The 20,250-nt window shown below is 48.1% G+C and overlaps 1 protein-coding gene across 4 annotated transcripts in view; it reads right to left on the bottom strand.

The window, feature by feature from the left end:
• The window catches only part of UPF1 (UPF1 RNA helicase and ATPase), a 42,603-nt gene that overhangs the window by 8,941 nt on the left and 13,412 nt on the right, over nucleotides 1-20,250 (bottom strand). Inside the window, exons 2-15 of one of the 4 annotated variants that reach the window (XM_084884676.1) lie at nucleotides 17,124-17,266; nucleotides 15,344-15,433; nucleotides 13,048-13,215; nucleotides 12,498-12,678; nucleotides 7,433-7,594; nucleotides 6,733-6,850; nucleotides 6,490-6,588; nucleotides 5,644-5,755; nucleotides 5,389-5,548; nucleotides 5,163-5,281; nucleotides 3,670-3,834; nucleotides 3,450-3,564; nucleotides 2,836-2,979; nucleotides 2,216-2,429 (exon numbers count right to left, since the gene is read on the bottom strand). In XM_084884676.1, coding sequence (XP_084740802.1) covers nucleotides 2,216-2,429; nucleotides 2,836-2,979; nucleotides 3,450-3,564; nucleotides 3,670-3,834; nucleotides 5,163-5,281; nucleotides 5,389-5,548; nucleotides 5,644-5,755; nucleotides 6,490-6,588; nucleotides 6,733-6,850; nucleotides 7,433-7,594; nucleotides 12,498-12,678; nucleotides 13,048-13,215; nucleotides 15,344-15,433; nucleotides 17,124-17,266 — 1,990 coding nt within the window. The remainder of the gene's footprint in view (nucleotides 1-2,215; nucleotides 2,430-2,835; nucleotides 2,980-3,449; nucleotides 3,565-3,669; nucleotides 3,835-5,162; nucleotides 5,282-5,388; nucleotides 5,549-5,643; nucleotides 5,756-6,489; nucleotides 6,589-6,732; nucleotides 6,851-7,432; nucleotides 7,595-12,497; nucleotides 12,679-13,047; nucleotides 13,216-15,343; nucleotides 15,434-17,123; nucleotides 17,267-20,250) is intronic. The other 3 variants (XM_084884677.1, XM_084884678.1, XM_084884679.1) reach the window with 3 other exon arrangements.

Below are 20,250 nucleotides of genomic sequence, written 5' to 3'. Positions count from 1 at the left end.
TGAGCTGAGCACTCGGTTGTGCCCCTGGGTGAGCTGTGTGCACTGTCCTGCTGTAGCTATGCTATGCCTTGATTGATGTTGGCATCACCGGGAGGGACTGACCCCCATGCCAATTGGTGGTGGGATCAGCTGTGACGAGAGCTGAAGAGCTGCTGTATAGGAGCCAATCCAAGGAGCAGGACTTGGTTTAGTGGGGCTTTGGTGCTCACCGAGTCCACCCTTTGAGTGTGGTAGGGTTGTAAACTGGCATGGTCTGAAGTTGACCATCAGGTGCACAGATTCTGGGGCCTCCCGGGAGGTACAAAGTCAGCCACTGTCTATGGTCTTCTTGGGGCCACCCAGCATGAGCTACAGAGCAATCTGTAGATGGCTGCTACTTTTGTTGGGCTTGAACATGTCCAAGAGAGCCAACCTCTGTATCAAGGAAAGCTGTTGCTAGTGCTCAGCCTGGGGTCACTTACTGAGAGATATGGGGCACACTCAGGGCAGTTGCTGCTTGAGAAATTTTAAGAAAGTCCAAAGCCTGAGGCAAGAGATGGAAATAGCTTGGATGAGCCTGCAAGTAGGGAGGTGTGGGATTTCAGGGAATCACCAGAGTGGGGTGAAAAGTATGAGCCAGGTTGATGGAGATTTAACTATGGTGCTCTGCCTGCTGGCTTTGGGGGGGGCGGGGGGGGGGGCGCGAGCACAGTTGAAGAGGGAGGAAAGGACTCAGCAAAGAAACAATGGCCTCGCCCTAGCCGGTTTGGCTTAGTGGATAGAGCGTTGGCCTGCAGACTGAAGGATCCCGGGTTGGATTCCGGTCAAAGGCACATGCGTGGGTTGTGGGCTCAGTCCAACCTGCAGGAGGCAGCCAATCAATGGTTCCCTCTCATCATTCATGTTTCTACCTCTGTCTTCCTCTCTGAAATCAATAAAATTATTTAAAAAGAAAGAAAGAAAAAAAGCCTCTGCCAGCACAACTGTCTGGGAAAAAACTGCCCCTCCAGCTCTTGCTCTAATTCTAGACAGATTCGTTTCTCCTTGAATGTCTCAGGTTCCTTTTAAGCAGCTGCCCCAGTGCTGGAACTCAGAGGAGGTGACTCCTGAGAAAGAGCCCTTTAAGAGAAACTGCCTGGGCCAGCAGCTGATTCTACAGCTAGGAATTGTGGGGACTTCTCTTCTGGTTCTGGAACCCTTGGCTAGGGGGCCTGGTGTGGGGAACCTCCATAGCCAGGATATCCATCCTGATTTTATTTTATTCTAAAAATTTTATTGATTTCGGAGAGGAAGAGGGAGATAAAAATGATGAGAATCACTGATTGGCTGTCTCTTGCACGCCCCCTCCACCGGGGATCAAGCCAACCGGAATCAAACCTGGGACCCTTCAGTCCACGGCCCTGCACTCTAGCCACTGAGCCAAACCAACTAGGACTGGTGACATATTTTATAGCTTTTCCAACAACTGTGGGATTCACTCAGTTCTCCACCATAGCCAGACAGAGGGTGCTGGGTAGGCCTGTGACCGAAGCCTCTCTCCTCTGCCCTATGCACGAGACAGCCTTTGACCCAAGTGACTTTGCAACACCCTCGCTAGCCATTAGGATGAGAAGTATCTACTGATTCCCCTCACAGTCACTTAAAGTCACCACCTTAATCTCATCAGAAAAACTAGTCAGCACAGGGAACACTTAGCTCATGCTAGGGGACATGAGGATTCTAAAATATTAATTTTTGTTGAATCCTCAGATTTTATCACTAGTGATAAATACTGTTAGTTGTTTTTCTTAAAGTCCTAAGTTTACTTTGTTTTCAGGAAAATAAATACTCCTCTAGCTGAATGACCAGCGAGTCCTTCATTCATCAAGTACCTTGCATACCCATCAGTGTCACAGGGATATGCACTTAGGGTGTTGGTTGCCATAAGCGTGGGGCACCATCTAGACTCCTGCTGAAATCCCTGCTGGTTCCCAGTGCTGCTTTTGAACCATTCGTGCAAGTGTCAGCACAGCAAAGGGCATATGCCAACTTCACTCTGAAAGGAGTCTTGCCTTCCCGTCTTGTGGAGCCCAGGGCATGAGCTCTGAGAACTGGCCATCCACACTATAGAGTGAGCATGCTGTACTGCTGACCATGGCACCTCTTGGAGGCACCCCTCACACACAAATGGTTGTTAGTAAAGCCACTCAGGGAGGAAGGAACCGCATGTTTCCATTGACCCCCTGCCAAGTATTACCTGCAGTGACACCGTTCTGCAGAGAGCCCTCGTAGAAGATGTTGGAAGGGAAGGCACTGAGTGCAGGGTGCATCCGATACTGAACTTGCAGGCGGATTGGACGAATGCCGAGCACCACCAGGCGCTCAAACAGTGACTGAGACAGCCCGGCCTTGGCTGCTTTCTTGCACATCACCACGGGGCCCAGCTGGCAGTGGTCACCCACAAGGATCAGCTGTGATGAGAGGCCCACACAGGTGAGAGGTTCAAGCATGAAGCAGCTGGGACATCCATTCTCAGAAGGCTAAGGGGTCCAGGGTCCACATAACCACCAAGTCATGCTAATTCCAGTGGTAAGATACTGACTGGGCGTGGGAAACTGTCCACCACAGACATGATACACACTCAGACATTCATTCAGGACCCACACAGAGATGCTCTCAAAGACCCCTTAAAAGGCTCACCATGCATCCTTGAGCTCTGTCAGGGTGTCCAGGATGTTTAAAAAAAAAAAACAACCCAGCCTTACAGGATGTTAAAAACCACACACAACCTCCAGCATTAAGAATCATACAGAACTGGAACAGGAGAGAATGCTCACCAGTTTTCAAACAAGAACACCATGAAAGGGGTTGGCCCACCTGCTTGGCTCCAAGGACCACAGGGACCATGCACTCTGGCTCCGTGGCCTGGGTGCTCTCGTCGATAAGAATGGAGCGGAACTGCATCTTGGCAAGCCTGGGGTCCCCTGCACCCACACACGTGCAGCAGATGACGTCCGCATTCTGGGGAAGAGATTACGTGAGCATCAGGGCACCCGCAACAGAACAGGTTACCAGGCGCCAAAGGCAGGTCGGCAGAACAGAACATGATACCACTCTGGTCCCTGCCCCCCTGACACCACGAAAACAAGCTGTCTCTCCCTGACAGCATGCACATAAACTTTTGAGATCCTAAGTGGTGGGCCTCACCAGAGAAAACCTCTCAGCACAGACGGCTCGGTGCTTGAGCAGCCTCTGGGGAGCAGTGCTGAGCTGGGGAACAGGTGCTGGGCTGGGATCTACTTTTGGTTGATTTGTCATGAAATAACAGACTCACTCAGAGGGTACAAGTTCCCAGCAGCAGGGAGGTTGGCAGGCAGTAGAAACTACTAAATAATCTGTCTGCATGGTCTCAGGGTACCTAAGCTTTCTCCCAAAAGTAGGCACAACCTAACTGAAGATGCCATCTTATGTCCCAAGGCCCAGGACCTCACCATGAGCAGCTCCCTTTCAGCTGTGCGCTTCAGGGCTCGGTACCGCTTCTCATCGGCAGATGACAACTCCCCAGTCTCGTCCTTCAGCTGCTGCAGCTTCTGCAGCTCTGGCATGCTGGAAGCACAGGCACAGCAGTGGGCACGGAGGACTTGCACCAGGGCCACACCGAGGAGACCCCCCCCCCCCCCCCGGCCCCGCAGCCAGGTACCTGACACCCACCTATCCATGTTCCTGATCTGGTTGTGTAGGGCCAGGAATGACACCGGGGAGTCAATGGCCTCGCGGCTCTTAGCACAGAGCCGCACAACTTTGAGCCCAGTCTGGTGGATCTTCTCAGTCAGCTGATCCACAGCTATGTTACTTGGAGCACATACGAGCACAGGCCTTAAACATAAAGCGAATGAGTATCTCAGTGCTTGCCGAGAGGAGATTAATGAAATGCTATGTACCTAAGACTGTTGTTTTCAATCTCAGGCAGGGCAGAGAAATCTAAGACTAAAAGCCAGGAGCCCTAGCTGCTTTGGCTCAGTGGATAGAGCGTTGGCCTACTGACAGAGGGTCCTTGGTTCGATTCTGGTCAAGGGCACATGCTTGGTTGTGGGCTTGAGCCCCAGTAGGGGGCGTGCAAGAGGCAGCTGATCAATGATTCTCACTCATCATAGATGTTTCTATCTCTCTCTCCCTCTCCATTCCTCTCTGAGATTAAAAAAAAAAAAAAAAAAAAAAAAAAAAGGCTAAAGCCAGGAATGGCACAATGCAGGAGCTAAAAGCCCAGCCAGTCTAGGGCTCCCTGTCCCCAATCAGTTTTCACTCTACTTATGCAAAGTATTGCTAATAACAGACCTGCATCCTCACACCTCTCCATCTCATGGTGAAGACTTTCCAAGTTGAGGTACAGACAGCACAGGACCACCTGGGTGAACTGACAATACTGCCTTTAAGAGCAGCAGGCTTGCCCTGGCCAATGTGGCTCAGTTAGTTGGGTGTTGTTGCATGAACTAAAAGGTTGCTGGTTCGATTCCTGATCAGGACATGTGCCCAGGTTCGAGGCTCAGTCCCCATTGGGGAACATGTAGGAGGCAGCTGGTCAATAATTCTCATTATTGCTGAAACCGGTTTGGCTCAGTGGTAGAGCGTCGGTCTGCGGACTGAAAGGTCCCGGTTCGATTCCGGTCAAGGGCATGTATCTTGGTTGCGGGCACATTCCCGGTAGGGGGTGTGCAAGAGAAGAGGCAGCTGGTCGATGTCTCTCTCTCATCGACGTTTCTAGCTCGCTCTCTCCCTTCCTCTCTGTAAAAAAATCAATAAAATATATTAAAAATAATAATAGTAATTCTCATTATTGATGCTTCTATTTTCTATCTTTTTCTCCCTCTCTCCAAATTGGAAAATATGTGTACACACACACACACACACACACACACACACACACACCCCTATATATAAATCTTTCTTTTTAAATATATATTTTTCATGTTGTTTTTTAATTTCAGAGAGCCAAACAACTGGTGTAGCTCAGTGGTTGAACGCCTACCCATGAACTGGCCATCTCTTTAAAAAAAAAATCTTAAAAAAATAAAAAAATAAAAAGAGCAACAGGCTGCAGGCTGTCTTATTAAAAGCAACCAGAGGCCTGATCTAATACAATGTAAAACACAGTGAACAGGCAACCCTCCCAAAACACTGCTGCAGTCAGGCCTGCTGATCCATACCCATTGCCCTGCCGTGCCAGGTGGTAGACAATGGTGGCGGAGGTCACTGTCTTCCCTGTTCCTGGCGGTCCCTGTATCAGGCTCAGCGGTCTTTGCAGCACAGTCTTCACAGCGTAAACCTTCAGATACAAGTGGCCATTAGGGGGTTCAGATGCCCTCAGGGCCCCCCTTCCCCATATGCAGCAGCTCTTCGGGCCAGGCCCAGCCTTTCCAAGCTGATAAGAACCTGAGAGTGGTTGAGGTCAGGCAGCCCCTGTGCAGTGAAGCGCTTGGGCAGCTGGCACTTGATGATTACGTCCTCCACCTCATGGCCGAGCAGCTTATGGTAGATATAGCCTGACACAGAAGTTTCATCGACCGCAAAAGTCTTCAGTGCACTCTGCATCCTGTGGCGAAGTAACAGGTTGTTAATGCTCATGTAGGCTGGTGGTAAGCCCACCCCCAGGAAAGGAGAATCACCTAGAGCTGGGGGCAGACGCACCTGTCAAATGAGGTGGACTTCCACACAAAATCCACCTGGAAGTTATGGGTCACCTCCACAGGTGCACCCACACTGCTCCGCAGCTCAATGGCAATCTCATCGCCATAATCTGCAATGCCGAGTTAAGGTTCATCTTTGTCATAAACTGGGTTTACCTTTCTGAGGAGCTCGAATTTGTTACTGAAGAGACATATCCCTCCCATTAGCCAAAAGGTGACAACACAGCCAGGAAGACTCATGTTCTGACAGATTCTGTCGTGTCTCGGTCCCCTGCAACTTCTCCCCACCCAAGCTACCCCATGACCCTTGGGGTGTCATCCAGGATGACAGTTTGGATTGGCCACGTCTAGAATCCAGGTTCTGACTGTGAGCTTCAGAGATGAGGTGAACATCTCAAATCATCCTGGCTCCCGGTAAAGCAGTGCTTCTAGTAGTTTTATATAAACATGTGCCCTCAGCCCCAACTGGTTTGGCTCAGTGGATAGAGCATTGGCCTGCAGACTGAAGGGTCCCAGGTTTGATTCCAGTCAGGGGCATGTACCTTGGTTGTGGGCAGATCCCCAGTGGGGGGTGTGCAGGAGGCAGCTGATCAACGTTTCTCTTTCATCGATGTTTCTGGCTCTCTATCCCTCTCCCTTCCTCTCTGTAAAAAGTCATTAAAATATATATATTTTTTAAAATGTGTGCCCTCAGAGTTCAAATGAAGGGCTCAGTGGCTTGAAACAAACTTGACTCAAAGGGATGTCTCCAGCCATGGCCATACTCTCCACCCAAGGCCCCAGGACTGGTCTGCACAGTGACCAACATACAGAAACCCGTGCTAGCTCTTCGTCACACAAAGGATACTATCAGGGACCTTGATGACGTGGCCAATCCCTTTCCACAGGGGCGCCAGGTCCCCTTTGTACCGCAGGCATATCTCATCCCCTTGCATGAGCCGCATATCTTCCAGGAAAAAGAGCAAAAAAGTTAGCGTTTTCAACATGTGCCTAGGCTACCACTAAAGAGTTTAATTTGAGGGATATTTTACAAGGGCAAACTAGGAATTATGCTATTTATGGTCACAAATATTTTAAAACTTAAAATCACCTCTTAACCAAATTATGACTAAATCCTCATTACCAGAGTCAGTCTTGGGTAAAGTGAAGTAGGCGATTCTCTTCTTGTTAAGGCCCAGGTCCCACCTGACCGTGATGTTATCTTGAGTCTGAGCACATGAAAAATAAGAGCCCTGTTAGCCTGTGACACAGACATGGCCTGGCTCCTGTGACTGGGTATCCACAGGCAGGTGCCCTACCGCAACTCCATGAGCCATGATGCTGGTGCATCAAGCAGCATCCAACAGCCTGAAACACCAACAAGGGCACCCCTGGGAGAGAAGTCATTAGGACCTAAGAACCCGCAGAAGACAACCAGGATCCCCCATCCGACGACTGCTCTCCAGAGGTCCTCAGAAGAGAAGGAAGCCAGCAGCTGAGGACACGGTCCAGGAGCCCCGCAGCTCTTACTTCCTAGACATGCTCTTGTGGGACTAGCACAGAGTGCCTTCTGCAGACCTCGGCTCCTTGGATCTGACGCTCGTAGCAATGGGCAAAGACTGCGAATCCAACTGTGAGGGATTTTTAAAATCAGGCTAATGTCTAGCTCTGAGGGACAGAGCATCTGCCTTTGATCCATGGCCCTGGGCCGAGGCCCACGATAGTGTTGGCAACCTGCAAGTAAAACCATCCTAACAGTCTCAGGAGAGATGTGTTAAAACAACCACACCCTCCTGCACACACCACATCACCTGTGACTCCTTCAGTTTCTTGTCATAGTCAGCCTCCAGCTTGACCAGAGGCCCAAATATGTTCTGGTACTGGTAGGCATCCTCATACCGCAGGAGGACATGCTGCGGCTCCTCATCCACTCCGGGCTTCTCCAGGTCCTCCAAGGTGGCAGAGGGATTCTCCTGGAAGACAAGACCCGCACCGAGTTTGTCTCCAATCCCACCTGTGTATGAATTAACTACATGCGAGCTCACCAGTCACCAGAGGGATGGGAAACACCCATCACTCCTCAGGACAAGTCAAGGTTGGGCTGATGCTGAGAAGGGTGTCAAGCAGTCAGTGGTGCCAACCCTGTGGGAGAGCCCTCATATCAGGAAGTTCACGTGGCATAGGGAGTTGGATGCCTGTTGTTCCTAACATTCCCCTACAAGGTTACACCAATAGGGATAAGTCTTGGTGATGATACTCCAGGAACACAACTAACATACCTACACCATCAATTGGCTGTGTCCTCCACAATCATCTGGCCCTGAACTGGGAGGGACAGCACTTCTTCCAGGCTGCCAGAAAGACCTCCAGCTCCTCTGGCTGTGTGAGCAGAAGAGGAGCCTTAACCTCCCCATTTCCTCCTGATCCTACATTGCACCAAAAGGGCTACACACTCTTCCCTGGCAGGGACAGAACAATATCTGGGCTGCTGAAATATAAACAGGAACAGTGAAAATTGTGGTAACTTAAAAATGGAAGTGAAAAGACACCTTGCTAGACAAGGTCTGAAAAATAAACTTTTAAAAGTATGTCTTTATTGATTTGAGAGAGAGAGGAAGCGAGAGGGAGAGAGAGAGAAAGGGAAGGAGGGTTTAAGGGAGGGAGGGAAGAAGAGGAAGGGAGGGAGATAGGAGAAACAGAGAGAGAGAGAGGGAGAGGGAGAGGGAGAGGGAGAGGGAGAGGGGGAGAGAGGGAGAGAGGGAGAGGGAGAGGGAGAGGGAGAGGGGGAGAGAGGGAGAGAGGGAGAGGGAGAGGGAGAGGGAGAGGGAGAGGGAGAGAGAGAGAGAGAGAGAAAGAGAGAGAGAGAGAGACATCAATCAGCTGCCACCTGCACGTCCCCTCTACTGGGGATTGAGCCCCAAGCCAGGCATGTGCCCTGACTAGGAATTGAATCAGTGACTTCTTGGTGCATGAGATGATACTCAACCAACTGAACCACATTGGCCAGGGCCTGAAAAATATTTTAACTTGCACTCAAAGTAAAGATAAATTTACATTTGAGAGGTGCCTAATTAAAATTTCTATACTTGTTATTAAAACTTTATAGCAAAATCTAAACAGAAAATCAGAGGACTTCCCTAGAGAAATGGCTATGCAGGCAGGGCAGGTGCCCCACCATGAAACCTAAGGAAGGCCCCTCTCTCCTTCAGCTATTGAGCTGAGGGTCTCTGACTTTTGGGACTGTGACCTCTTTCTCACTGCACACTCACCACAGTTTGGTATTTTCCTGGCTCAGATACATCAAAGGCAAGCAAAATTTTGAAATGCACCCACAGGGGAGAGAACCAAGATTGAGCATAGGTAAACACACCTATATTTGCTGCCTCCCACAACCACATCAAAATTACATTTAAAATACAGAACAACCATCATTCAAAACTGCCTGAAAGAAGTCCTACAACTAGAGAAGTAAAGAAGAAAGCACACTGAGACCGGTAGGAGGGGCAGAGGCCAAGAACAGGTTGTTCTAACACTCATGTGTGCCTTTTTTAATCAGGAGGGAGATCATCTCCGAGGAGGCCGCCTGTGAGGAACAAGGGGTCCCAACCCTACCAGCCCAGGGTTCTGGAGCAGGGAAGAGTTCCCGTAACTACGGGCTGTAAACATCAGTAGGGGTTGTGGCTGAATGACACAGAGGCTGCTGGAGATCCAGGTGTTCCATTTAAAGAGCCAGAACACGAACTTACTCAGACTCTTAGCACCAGACGGCTTTGGGGGACCCAGACACATATGGGGAGGAACTGGATTGTCTGGCATCAGGGCACAACTCAGGGGTAGCGTTCTCCCAGACGGGTATCACAAGGGTCATTGTTCCCGTGCTGGGGCCTCTCATATTGCAGAGCTGGCTGGCAGCCATATTTGAGTCTCCATCAACCTGGAACATACAGTTTGTTCTACTCTGGGGATTCCTTGAGATCCAATTTGCAGCCTCACCCAAGCTGTTTGCAGCAGCTTTTCCATATGAATGGCCTGTCCTGGTTCAGGCTTCAGACTTTGCTAAAGATCTGTCAAACAAGCTGCAGCTGGTGATAGTGTGCCCCAAATCTATCAACAAAAGGCCCAAGACCTGGCATTAGCATCAGTCTACCTTGCTTCACAGATAGGCCTTCCCTGGGCACCTCCAAGTACAGTACAAATAGCAAATAGCAGCTGCCTACAGAATCCTCTGTAGCTCCTGCTCCAGGCAGTGACTGACTGCACTTCCCTGGAGGCCCTGGAGCCAGTGCACCCAGTGGAAGGTTTAAGACCATTACAGATTACAACTCTACTCATCCACAAGAGGCAGACTCAGTGAACACCAAAGCCCCACTAAAGCAAGTCCTGCACCATACAGGTGTTTCATGCACAGCAGCTTTCTCACTGTAGTTGCAGCTGGTCCTTATAGCCAGTTGGCATGGAGGTCAACTCCTCCAAGTGACATCAACAGCAATCAAGGCTCAACTACAAGACTGTGCACACAGCCCACATAGGGGTACACCTGGAGTGCCCAGCTCAGATGACTGGGGAGGCTGAGCCATTGGGCCCTAAAGGACATCTATTACGTAAGGCTATTTTTATTCTACTAATTCCAGGAGACATAGCAGCTCTACTTAATACACAGAAACAAACACAGGGAAGCAGCCAAAATGTGACGACAAAGAAACATGTCAAATCAAAGAAATAGAAGCAAACTACTAAATACAGAGTTCAAAACCATGGTTACTCAGGATCTTCATGAGACTTTCAAGGATCTTAGTGCAAACATCAAAGACATGAAAAAGGACCAGTTAGAAATTAACATGTTAAGTGCCACGCCTGTTTTGTCTTCCTTTCTGTTAAGCCGGAGACATCCGATTTTACCGAAATGCTGGTGGCACCAGTGACTGACTGGTCTGGACAAAAAGTATAGTGTCACTTATATGGTGCTTAACATGTTAAGTATATACTAACTGAAATAAAGAATAATTTACAGCCGAAGCCGGTTTGGCTCAGTGGTAGAGCGTCGGTCTGCGGACTGAAAGGTCCCAGGTTCAATTCCGGTTAAGGGCATGTACATTGGCTGCGGCTGGTCGATGTTTCTCTCTCATCAACGTTTCTGGCTCTCTCTCTCTCTCCCTTCCTCTCTGTAAAGAATCAATAAAATATATTAAAGAAAAAAAAAAGAATAATTTACAGGGATTCAACAGTAGATTAGAAGATTTCAAGAATCAAATCAATAATTTGGAATATGAGGAAGTAAAAAACACCCAAGCTACCATAGCCAGTTTGGCTCAGTGGATAGAGCATTGGCCAGCAGACTGAAAGGTCCTGGTTTTATTCTGGTCAAGGGCACATACCCAGATTGCAGGCTCAGTCACCAGTAAGGGGCATGCAGGAGGCAGCCAATCAATGACTCATCATTGATGTTTCTCTCTTCCTTCCTCCTTAAAATCAATAAAAATATATTAAAAACAAACAAACAAACAACAATAAAAAACATTCAAGAGCAAGAGCAAAAGGAATAAAAAAATATGAAGATAGTGTAAGGAGCCTTAGGGACAACTTCAAGCATACCAACATTCACATTATGGGGGTGCCAGAAGAGGAGGAGAGCGAGCAAGATATTGAAAACCTATTTGAAAAATGACAGAAAACGTCCCTTACCTGGTGAAAGAAATAAGACTTACAAATCCAGGAAGTACAGAGAGTCCCAAACAAGAGGAACCCAAAGAGGCCCATATTAAGACATCATTATTAAAATGCCAAGGGTCAAAGACAAAGAGATAATCTTAAAAGCAGAAAGAGAAAAACAGTTAGTTACCTATAAGGGAGCACCCATATGACTGTCAGCTGATTTCTCAACAGACTTTGCAGGCCAAAAGGGAGTAGCAAGAAATATTCAAAGTGATGGATAGTAAGTATCTACAACCAAGATTACTCTACCCAGCAAAGCTCTCATTTAGAATTAAAGATCAGATAAAGAGCTTCACAAACAAGAAAAAGCTAAAGGAGTTCAACACCACCAAACCAGTATTACAAGAAATGTTGAAGGGTATTATTTAAGAGGAAGAAGAGATAAAAAAAAATATGAACAATAAAATGGCAACAAATACATATCAACAATTGAATTTAAAAATAAAAATAAATGAACAAGGGATCTAATGAACTAAATAAACTGGTGAATAAAATAGAATGAGAGATATGGAAGCATGGAACAGACTGACAAATCTCAGAGGGAAGGGGACGAGAAGAGATTAACCAAAGATCTTACCTATGGACACAGACAGTAGGGTGGTGAAGACCTGGGGAGGGATGGAACTAGGTGGAGGGGAGCAATGGGGGAAAAATGGGGACACCTAGAATACTCTCAACAAAAAGATTTTGAGCTGAAACTGGTTTGGCTCAATGGATAGTGTCGGCTTGGGGACTGAAGGGACCGGGGTTCGATTCCGGTCAAGGGCATGTACCTTGGTTGCGGGCATATCCCCAGTAGGGGGTGTGCAGGAGGCAGCTGATCGATGACTCTCTCTCATTGATGTTTCTAGCTCTCTATCTCTCTCCCTTCCTCTCTGTACAAAATCAATAAAATATATTTAAAAAAAAAAAAAAAGATTTTGAAAACAAGCGATGGAAACAAACAAAAAATATAATGCACTCACAGTCCTATCTACTAAGGCCCAGGCTCCTCTGGACATGTCCACCCATAGCTGCCCAGGGCCAGTTCCTGTCAGGACTCCTCCTGGTAGAAGCTCCAGAATCCTTCCAGAATGTCCTATTTATGAAGACAGCATCCCTTGCCCTGCCTCACGTCTACAGGAAACTAGTACTGAGGAAGACTGCATTCTCAATAGGCCTCACCTTCCAAAGCTCCTCCAACTTGTTGATCTGCTGGGCAGTAATCTGCCGGGCCCGAAGCTGCTCCTGCTCTGAAGGGATCTTGACCAGCCAGGAGAGGAAGCAGCGATCCTGGATTAGGGGCTGCCACTGCGAGCTGTCCCAGTTGATGTCCTTGAGGCTGCTCTGACTGGCACAGGGCTGCCTATAGGAGCCCCAAGGAAAGAAGAGCCCAGGTGAAAATGACCTCACCCCAAGACTTACCTTTCACCCCAAGGTGGCAGTTCCTATCTTTCATTATGTGATCACATTACCTTTAAATTGTTAGTAATAAATTGCATCTCCCCACACACTTGAGCTCTGAACTCTTAAAACTCAAAACAGACTTTGGTTTTATAGAATCATTTTTATGATTTAACCAGAACACACCCGCGGAGTTACTTGACAGTCCTAGTTCTCCAACAAGCCCCAACCCCCAACCCCCAAACATCCCAACATCTAGCCAGTCAACAGAAACCATTTTAAAGTTCCACCAAGTCAGAGCTGGCCCCCAGGGAAATCGGGGAGCCCTCACCTGCACAACAGCACCACCACTGAGTCAGCCTTGGCAGGGATGAAGCCAAGCAGGAAAACGTTGCGGCAGCCACAGTTGTAACACTCCAGGACTGTCTCACCAAGGGGCCCATCCTTGTGCAGAGTCACCTCTTTGCATTTTGCCCTCACAAGGTGATTTACAATGTGGCTTAAATCAGGAAATGATAAATAGTTAACACTCAAAAGTTTGGCTTTTCACCACTTCCAATTCTTGAGCCCCTGTTAAAAGTTCCGGTACCATTCACGGTCCATTAGCAGGGTTGGTCACACCTCATCCATCTGGTGTCCCAGGAGACCAGCCACCCCTGAACTGGCTCCCCATTGAGCACAAATCCGCCTTGAACCACTTTTAAGGAAAACTTTCCTAACACATTTCACAGTTTCTGCCTCTTACTCCCACCCCCTCCAGTTCCTGCTTTCTTAAGTCCAACTATTGGGCCTCACTGAATCGACAGCTGCTGCCCCTTTCCCAACTCCTCTTGCTCCTTGTAACTTCTCTGATGCTTCTTTCAAAGTCACTTCTCTGGCACAGGGCTGCCTATCGAAGCCCTGAGGAAGTGACCTCTGTGCTCGCTGCCAGGAGCAACGACTCCTAATATGCTGCAGGCCAGGAAACTTGATAAGCAAGCATATTAAAACCTGAGGACAATAAAAAATATCAAATAGGGGGCTCAGGGCTACTCTCAGGAAGCACAAGGGCCAGCAATGAAATCCTCAGGAACGCCGCTGTCTCAGTGTGTCCAGGACTGCCATTGTTCTCATTTCCAAGCTACAACTCATCTAATTCATGGACGGAGCCACTGGGGCTTATAGATGGCACAGGCCCTACACCTCAGGCTTTCTGTAGGTTTATGGAACACTACTTGAGGAAGCCCTCTCTTTGCAGCAGTAAACCCTTCCTGTCACGAGGTTAGGCTAAAACCCTCTCTGGCCCCACAGTCTGTCATCAGATAATCTAACCAACCATCACCCCTCAGCACCCCCCAAAATCCTGTACTCCTCTCTGGAGCCACCGCCACTGGGCATGTTACAAGAACCAGTGGTTTCCCCTTAATCCGTCTGTATCCACTTCATCCCCCTACAGTGGCAACAGGACCCTGTCAGCTTTCACTCAAGCCTTGTAAAGAGCATGTGATGCTGGTTGACTGAGCCTGTTTTCTCATGGAGGCCCTTCCCTCACTTCTCTGATCTTAACTGCTGTCCAGAAGCTAGGGTTGCCAACTAAGACAAATTTTATTTAATTGCTTTCCCTGCAGGAGAGGAACTAATGCAAACATGGTAACACAAATTGTCCAGAACATTCTGAAAATAGGACTACAATCTCGTTTGGTCACCTTGGAGATGCTTTTCCTTTTAAGTGTTTGAAAAACATTAGCCCCCTTTTTTGCCTTGCTCAGAACCCCACGATTTGCATACTAACTGTGAGATGACCCAAGACCCAATCACTCTGTGTCCTTAGGCAGCATGATGTTAAGGCCTGGCCCACGGCTCTGAAGGTACAGGAAGGGTGGGTGGGGCTCTGTGCACATAAACCTGCCTGTAGATTTTTGTCACTTTACTTCTCTAAAAGATGAACCTCAGAAGATGCTGCTTCCTTGCTGGAGCCCTGGAGCCCTGGCCCATGAGACTCTGCTCTGCTTCTGGTGGCACTGCAGTGAACCCAAGGTAGGGGCCGAGGAGTCCAGCACTTGAGCTAGACAGACAGACTGACTCTCCCTAGAAACTAAGCACCACCACCACACTGCTCTCACCCCAATACCAAACACAAGCACGGGCTCAGTCACAGTGCTGGTGATCGGGAGGGAGCCCAGAGCCACCGCTGGTCACATGAACGTGATTTAATCCTGATGATTCAGGATCTGGCCCGTGTCAGCCTCTAACCTACTCAATGAGCTCAGGCCTGAGGGAGCCTTCTCAGGAAGTGGCTCTCATGGATGCCCGTTACTATCTTGGGAACATCCTCCCCAGGCACCCCATAATGAAGATGAACAGGAATGCGAGGAGCTCATCTTGCAGAAAAATATAAATAAAAACTAGGAATGAGAAATTAAGCCAACCATACTGGCATAATAAAAAGAATGAGAGAATAAATCAAGGGTAAATACATTAAGGCATTCACACAGCACCATCTGTTTCAAGTTAAACCCGTCACAGAGAAGGAAAAAACCCAGGTTTGTTAGCATGATTTTATATTGTGCTTTGCTTTAACATTTCCATAATTTACACACAAATCTGAGCACAGTCTGATTAAAGACACATGGCAGTCTGATACCTACCTGCCAGAAGTATTTCCACGTCCATTACAGAACCATTTCTTGCTGGTATTACAGTAAACCACGCAAGCAGGATCATGTATTCCGCAGTAACTAAAAAGTAAAAATGAACAGTTAAAGCTGGAAGATCTCTCTCTGGTTTTAATTTGGCAGAATGTAAAATTTTTTCCTCTTACAACATTTTAAAGTTTTTCATTAAAAACATACTCAATCCCAACAATCCTACTGACAAAATCCAATCAGTTAACTGTTGAGGTTTCCTGTTCCTGGGAATGCAGAAAGGAGTTGGGGTGCTGTTGAGACGCTCAGAGGTACCGCAGACTGCAGCAAAACCCCTTCCAAGTGGGGAGCAGGGGCTGTGCGAAGGCAACCTGGTCACCCCTATGGCCTTCAGCTTCAGGAGTGTAACTTATGAAAGGGATGTCCATAGGTAGCTCTGGGCGCTGGGAAAGTGAGCTGTGACTATGCTTTGCTCACCCCAGCAGAGGGCACCATGCTCCCAGGAACGCTCCCCTCAGACCCAGCAGCAGAGGCTCCTGGGGGACAGAGCTCAGCTCCACAGAGCACATCAGGAGAGTCCACCACCAAAATACCCCCCAACTTGTTTTTCAGAAAGTCAACAAACCCAAAACAAAACTAATGGCTCTCCAAGAGTCTGTATGTGTATGAAGCCAAGACTCAGGCTCAAACCAGAGTGTGCTCCACCAAGAACCTTCCCCCCAAACCCTCCACACATGGACAGCCGAGAGGGCCCAGGGGTTGTATAGACTTTAACCACTTGCAGCTTCACTAGGACTGGCAACTGTGTATATAACAGGAACACTAATACATCACTCATATATATGCAAAAACATTTATAAATGAGCCCTGGCTGGTGTTTCTCAGTGGTTAGAGCTTCAGCCCATGCACCAAAGGATCACAGGTTTGATTCCCAGCCAAGGGCATATACCTGGATTGTAGTTCAATCCCAGACCCTGGTCAAAGTGGGAGGCAACTAAGTGATGTTTTTCTCTCACATCGATGTTTCCCTAACCCTCCCCACTCCTACTCTCTCTCTAAAAAAAAAAAAAAAAAAAAAAAAAAATCAATGGAAAATAATATCCTCCAATGAGGACTAACAAACAAAAAAACAAACATTTGCAATGAGAGTGAAGAGCCAAAATAAGGTAAACTGGGGGAAGTAGGGGTGGGGGGATGCAGCGCTCTGTCCCCTGGTGGGTAGACACCGGGGGCAGTGTGCCCAAAGGGCAGGCAGGGCTGAATAGAGCCCCAGACTCAAAGCTGCCCCAACTGGCTGAGTGCCCTAAGCAAGATCATTTCACCTCTGTTGGTCTCAATTTCCTCCTGTGCGTGTAACAAAAAAGCAAGAATAAGTCTAAATGCAAGGGATGGGGCCTGCTCTAGATGAGAATTCCAAATTTGGTCAATATGCAGGTCTCCCACTGACTGTCCACTTCCAAGTTTTTAGGAAGCAGACATTTTAAAGAATCCAACAGTAATCTCTCTGTAAGAGAAATCTTAGTGGCTCTATTTACCCTATAAACCCATGCTCACCCAATGAGAAGAGTTCTTGATGAGTGAGACAGGTACTAGGAACACCCCCAGGACCTGAGGACGGCCAAGAGGGGGACCTTTCCTTTCCTGCTGGAATAACCAGGGGTAACAGAGGGTACCGAGTCCACCCTCCTGCCTGGTAACGTGTACACAGGCCTAGCAACCTCTTTATTCCCAAGGACATGTGACCAACAGTGGTCTCTGGGATGCCTCTGCTGTTGATGCTCACCTGCAGGCATGTACTGGTAGGTCCTTTGTGTAATAGGTATCTTCTTCATCTTCTTCGAAGTTCAACTCGGCCAGCAACTGGCTGGTCTTGGCCACACTGTCATCCACAGCCCCATTCTGCAGGATGCCCTCAGGTCCTCCAACCTACCACAGAACAGCAGCATCACCATGCAAGCCTACAGCCTTCAGGCATTGGGCATATTGCTTCTCCCCAAGTGAGTAGCCATGGCAACCCTCCTATGAAGAACTGGCCTGCTCTCCACTTTGAGACAGTTCAGGATCTTCTGCTTTGACATTTCACACTCTCCCCTTCCCTATCAAACCTGCTCAGACCCACCCTAGCCAGTATGGCTCAGTGGCTAGAGCACCAGCCCGTGAACTAAAGGGCCCTGGGTCCAATTCCAATCAAAGACACATACCTTGGTTGCAAGCTCCGTCCTGGCCGGGGCCCTGGTCAGGGCTCATGCAGAAGGCAACTGATTGATGTATTCTCTCACATCAGTTTTTTTATCTTTCCCTCTCTCTAAAATTCAATGGAGCCCTAGCTCAGTGGTCAGCAAACTCATTAGTCAACAGAGCCAAATATCAACAGTACAATGATTGAAATTTCTTTTGAGAGCCAAATTTTTTAAACTTAAACTTCTTCTAACACCACTACTTCAAAATAGACTCGCCCAGGCCATGGTATTTTGTGGAAGAGCCACACACACTCAAGGGGCCAAAGAGCCACATGTGGCTGGTGAGCTGCAGTTTACCGACCACTGCCCTAGATGGTTTGGCTCAGCAGATAGTGTCAGCCTGCATTACTGAAGGGTCCCATGTTTGATTCCGGTCAAGGGCATGTACCTTGATTGTGGGCTTGATCCCCAGTAGGGGACATGCAGGAGGCAGCCAATCAATGGTTCTCTCTCATCATTAATGTTTCTATCTCTCTTTCCCTCTCCCTTCCTCTCTGAAATCAATAAAGAAATGTTTTTATGCCGAAACCGGTTTGGCTCAGCGGTAGAGCGTCGGTCTGCGGACTGAAGGGTCCCAGGTTCAATTCCGGTCAAGGGCATGCACCTTGGTTGCGGGCACATCCCCAGTGGGGGGGGTGCAGGAGGCAGCTGGTCGATGTTTCTCATCGATGTTTCTAGCTCTCTATCTCTCTCCTTTCCTCTCTGTAAAAAACCAGTAAAATATATTTTAAAAAATAAAATAAAAATAAAGAAATGTTTTTAAAAGAGGAATGATATATTTTTTAAAAAACAATGGAAAAATATCTTCAGCTGAGGATTACAAAAAACAAAATAAAAAAACCTATTCAAACTGAAACAGGGCAGACAGACTCAACCCCATGGAGCCACAGTGACAACCAGGATGCAGAGGGAAATGCCTTGTTTCCATCACTGAGGGCCACAGAAGCAAGAGGACTTCCTATAAGCCAATTATGGTCTCCTCTGGGGACAGCTGCACAATGTCAGGCCAGAGGACCTGGAATCCCATACAGTGACGGTCCTCCCACAGCCCAAGCCCCTGAGTCTAGATTGTAAGCCCTGGAAAGCAGTTATCTGATTAGTAGACAGACTACCTCCATCCCAGTACCCTCTCAAGGATGGCAGTCCTTCTTGATTACAAATTAGAAATTGAATTCAGTCAATAATCTTACTAAATATATTACCTTTTATGTTATAACAACAAAAACACACAAACCGACAACTTTAAGTAACTAAGCCATAAATTTCACAGGCACTACCGACGAGCTCACAAGTCCATTCAGGGGTGCACAGACTCAGCTCTCCCAAGGGAACAGGAATCCTAGCACCATCCCTATAGGAACCTCAGGTAGCAGTCAACAGTCTGGTCATCCCCTCCCAGGGGCCACAGCCCACACAGGCAAGATCAGGCAACAGGAGCTTCCAAGGAGTGGTGAGGAAGCCTAGAGAGGGATGACAGGAGCCCCAGGGGAAACATCAGCTCTATTCCCTTGCAGAACCTGCTACCTAAAGCCAGGGGACCAAAAACCAGAGCCAGCACAGCCTGCGCCAGCAGTGCCACCCTCTGTCTGAATCACCTGTACAAGCCTGAGGACAGCTATTCTCATGAGAAGGGCGTTACATTTGGGGAAGTCAGCATCCTGTTATAAGAACACCTATGTCTGCAATGGTCTCAGCCAAGATCAGAACCCTATTTCAGTGTCAGCCACCACATATGCTTTTTTCAGGATGGCAGCAACCAGGTTAATTATATAAGAAGATTAGAGGCCCAGTGCACAAATTTGTGCACCAGTGGGGTCCCTTGGGGTGACCTGTGGGGATTGGGCCCCGGCTCACAGCCCCAGGCTCACAGCCCCACCTTGGCCTGGCACCACCCCCTCACCTGTTTTACAATCCCACCTGCGGGTGACCGGTTGTCCAACCCCCCTCAGCATCTGGGAGCCAGGCAGCAGCCCCACTCCCTGCCACTGGTCACCATCTGCAGAGCAACAGGAAGAGCAATCAGGCCCTGCTCACACCTGCGTTAGCCTGGTGCCACCTGCTCACCTGCTCCACCATCCCAGTGCAGTCCCGTTCTCATCAGGACCCATTGGGGCTGGCAGTGCCTCCACTGCAGCCTGCTGCCAGCTCCACATCGCTGACACCGGCCATGTTCCGCCCTCTGGTGGTCATCACACATCATAGTGAGGGGTTAAACTGGTCTCCCGGTAGAAAGACCGCCCAGGGGGACAATTTGCACATTAGGCTTTTATTATATAGGACTGTATGCTTTGTTTGAAAACATTTTTTTTCTAAGAGTCAAAATCAACTTTTAGATTTTATGCAAAAAAAAAAAATACACAAAACTATAACATCATCACAAATACCTTTGTGAATCCCTTACCTTCTTTTTAAAAATATGATAAAATACACTTAACATAAAATATACCATCTTAACTACTTTTAAGTATACAGTTCAGGGGCATTTAAATATATTCACATTAGTATGTGACAATTCTCACCATCCATCTCTAGAACTTTCCATCTTCCCAAACTGTGTTCTCATTAAACACTAACTTCCCACTGGCCTCCCCCCTGGCACCCACCATTTTATTTTCAGTCTATCTGAATTCGACTCCTATAGGAACCTCACATAAATGAATCACAAGGTAT

This window comes from Pipistrellus hanaki (genome assembly GCF_964339955.1).
Source record: "Pipistrellus hanaki genome assembly, chromosome: 5".
Taxonomy (NCBI): domain Eukaryota; kingdom Metazoa; phylum Chordata; class Mammalia; order Chiroptera; family Vespertilionidae; genus Pipistrellus; species Pipistrellus hanaki.
Note: the sequence above shows the minus strand (reverse complement) of the source record. Positions and strands in the feature narration are given on the sequence as shown.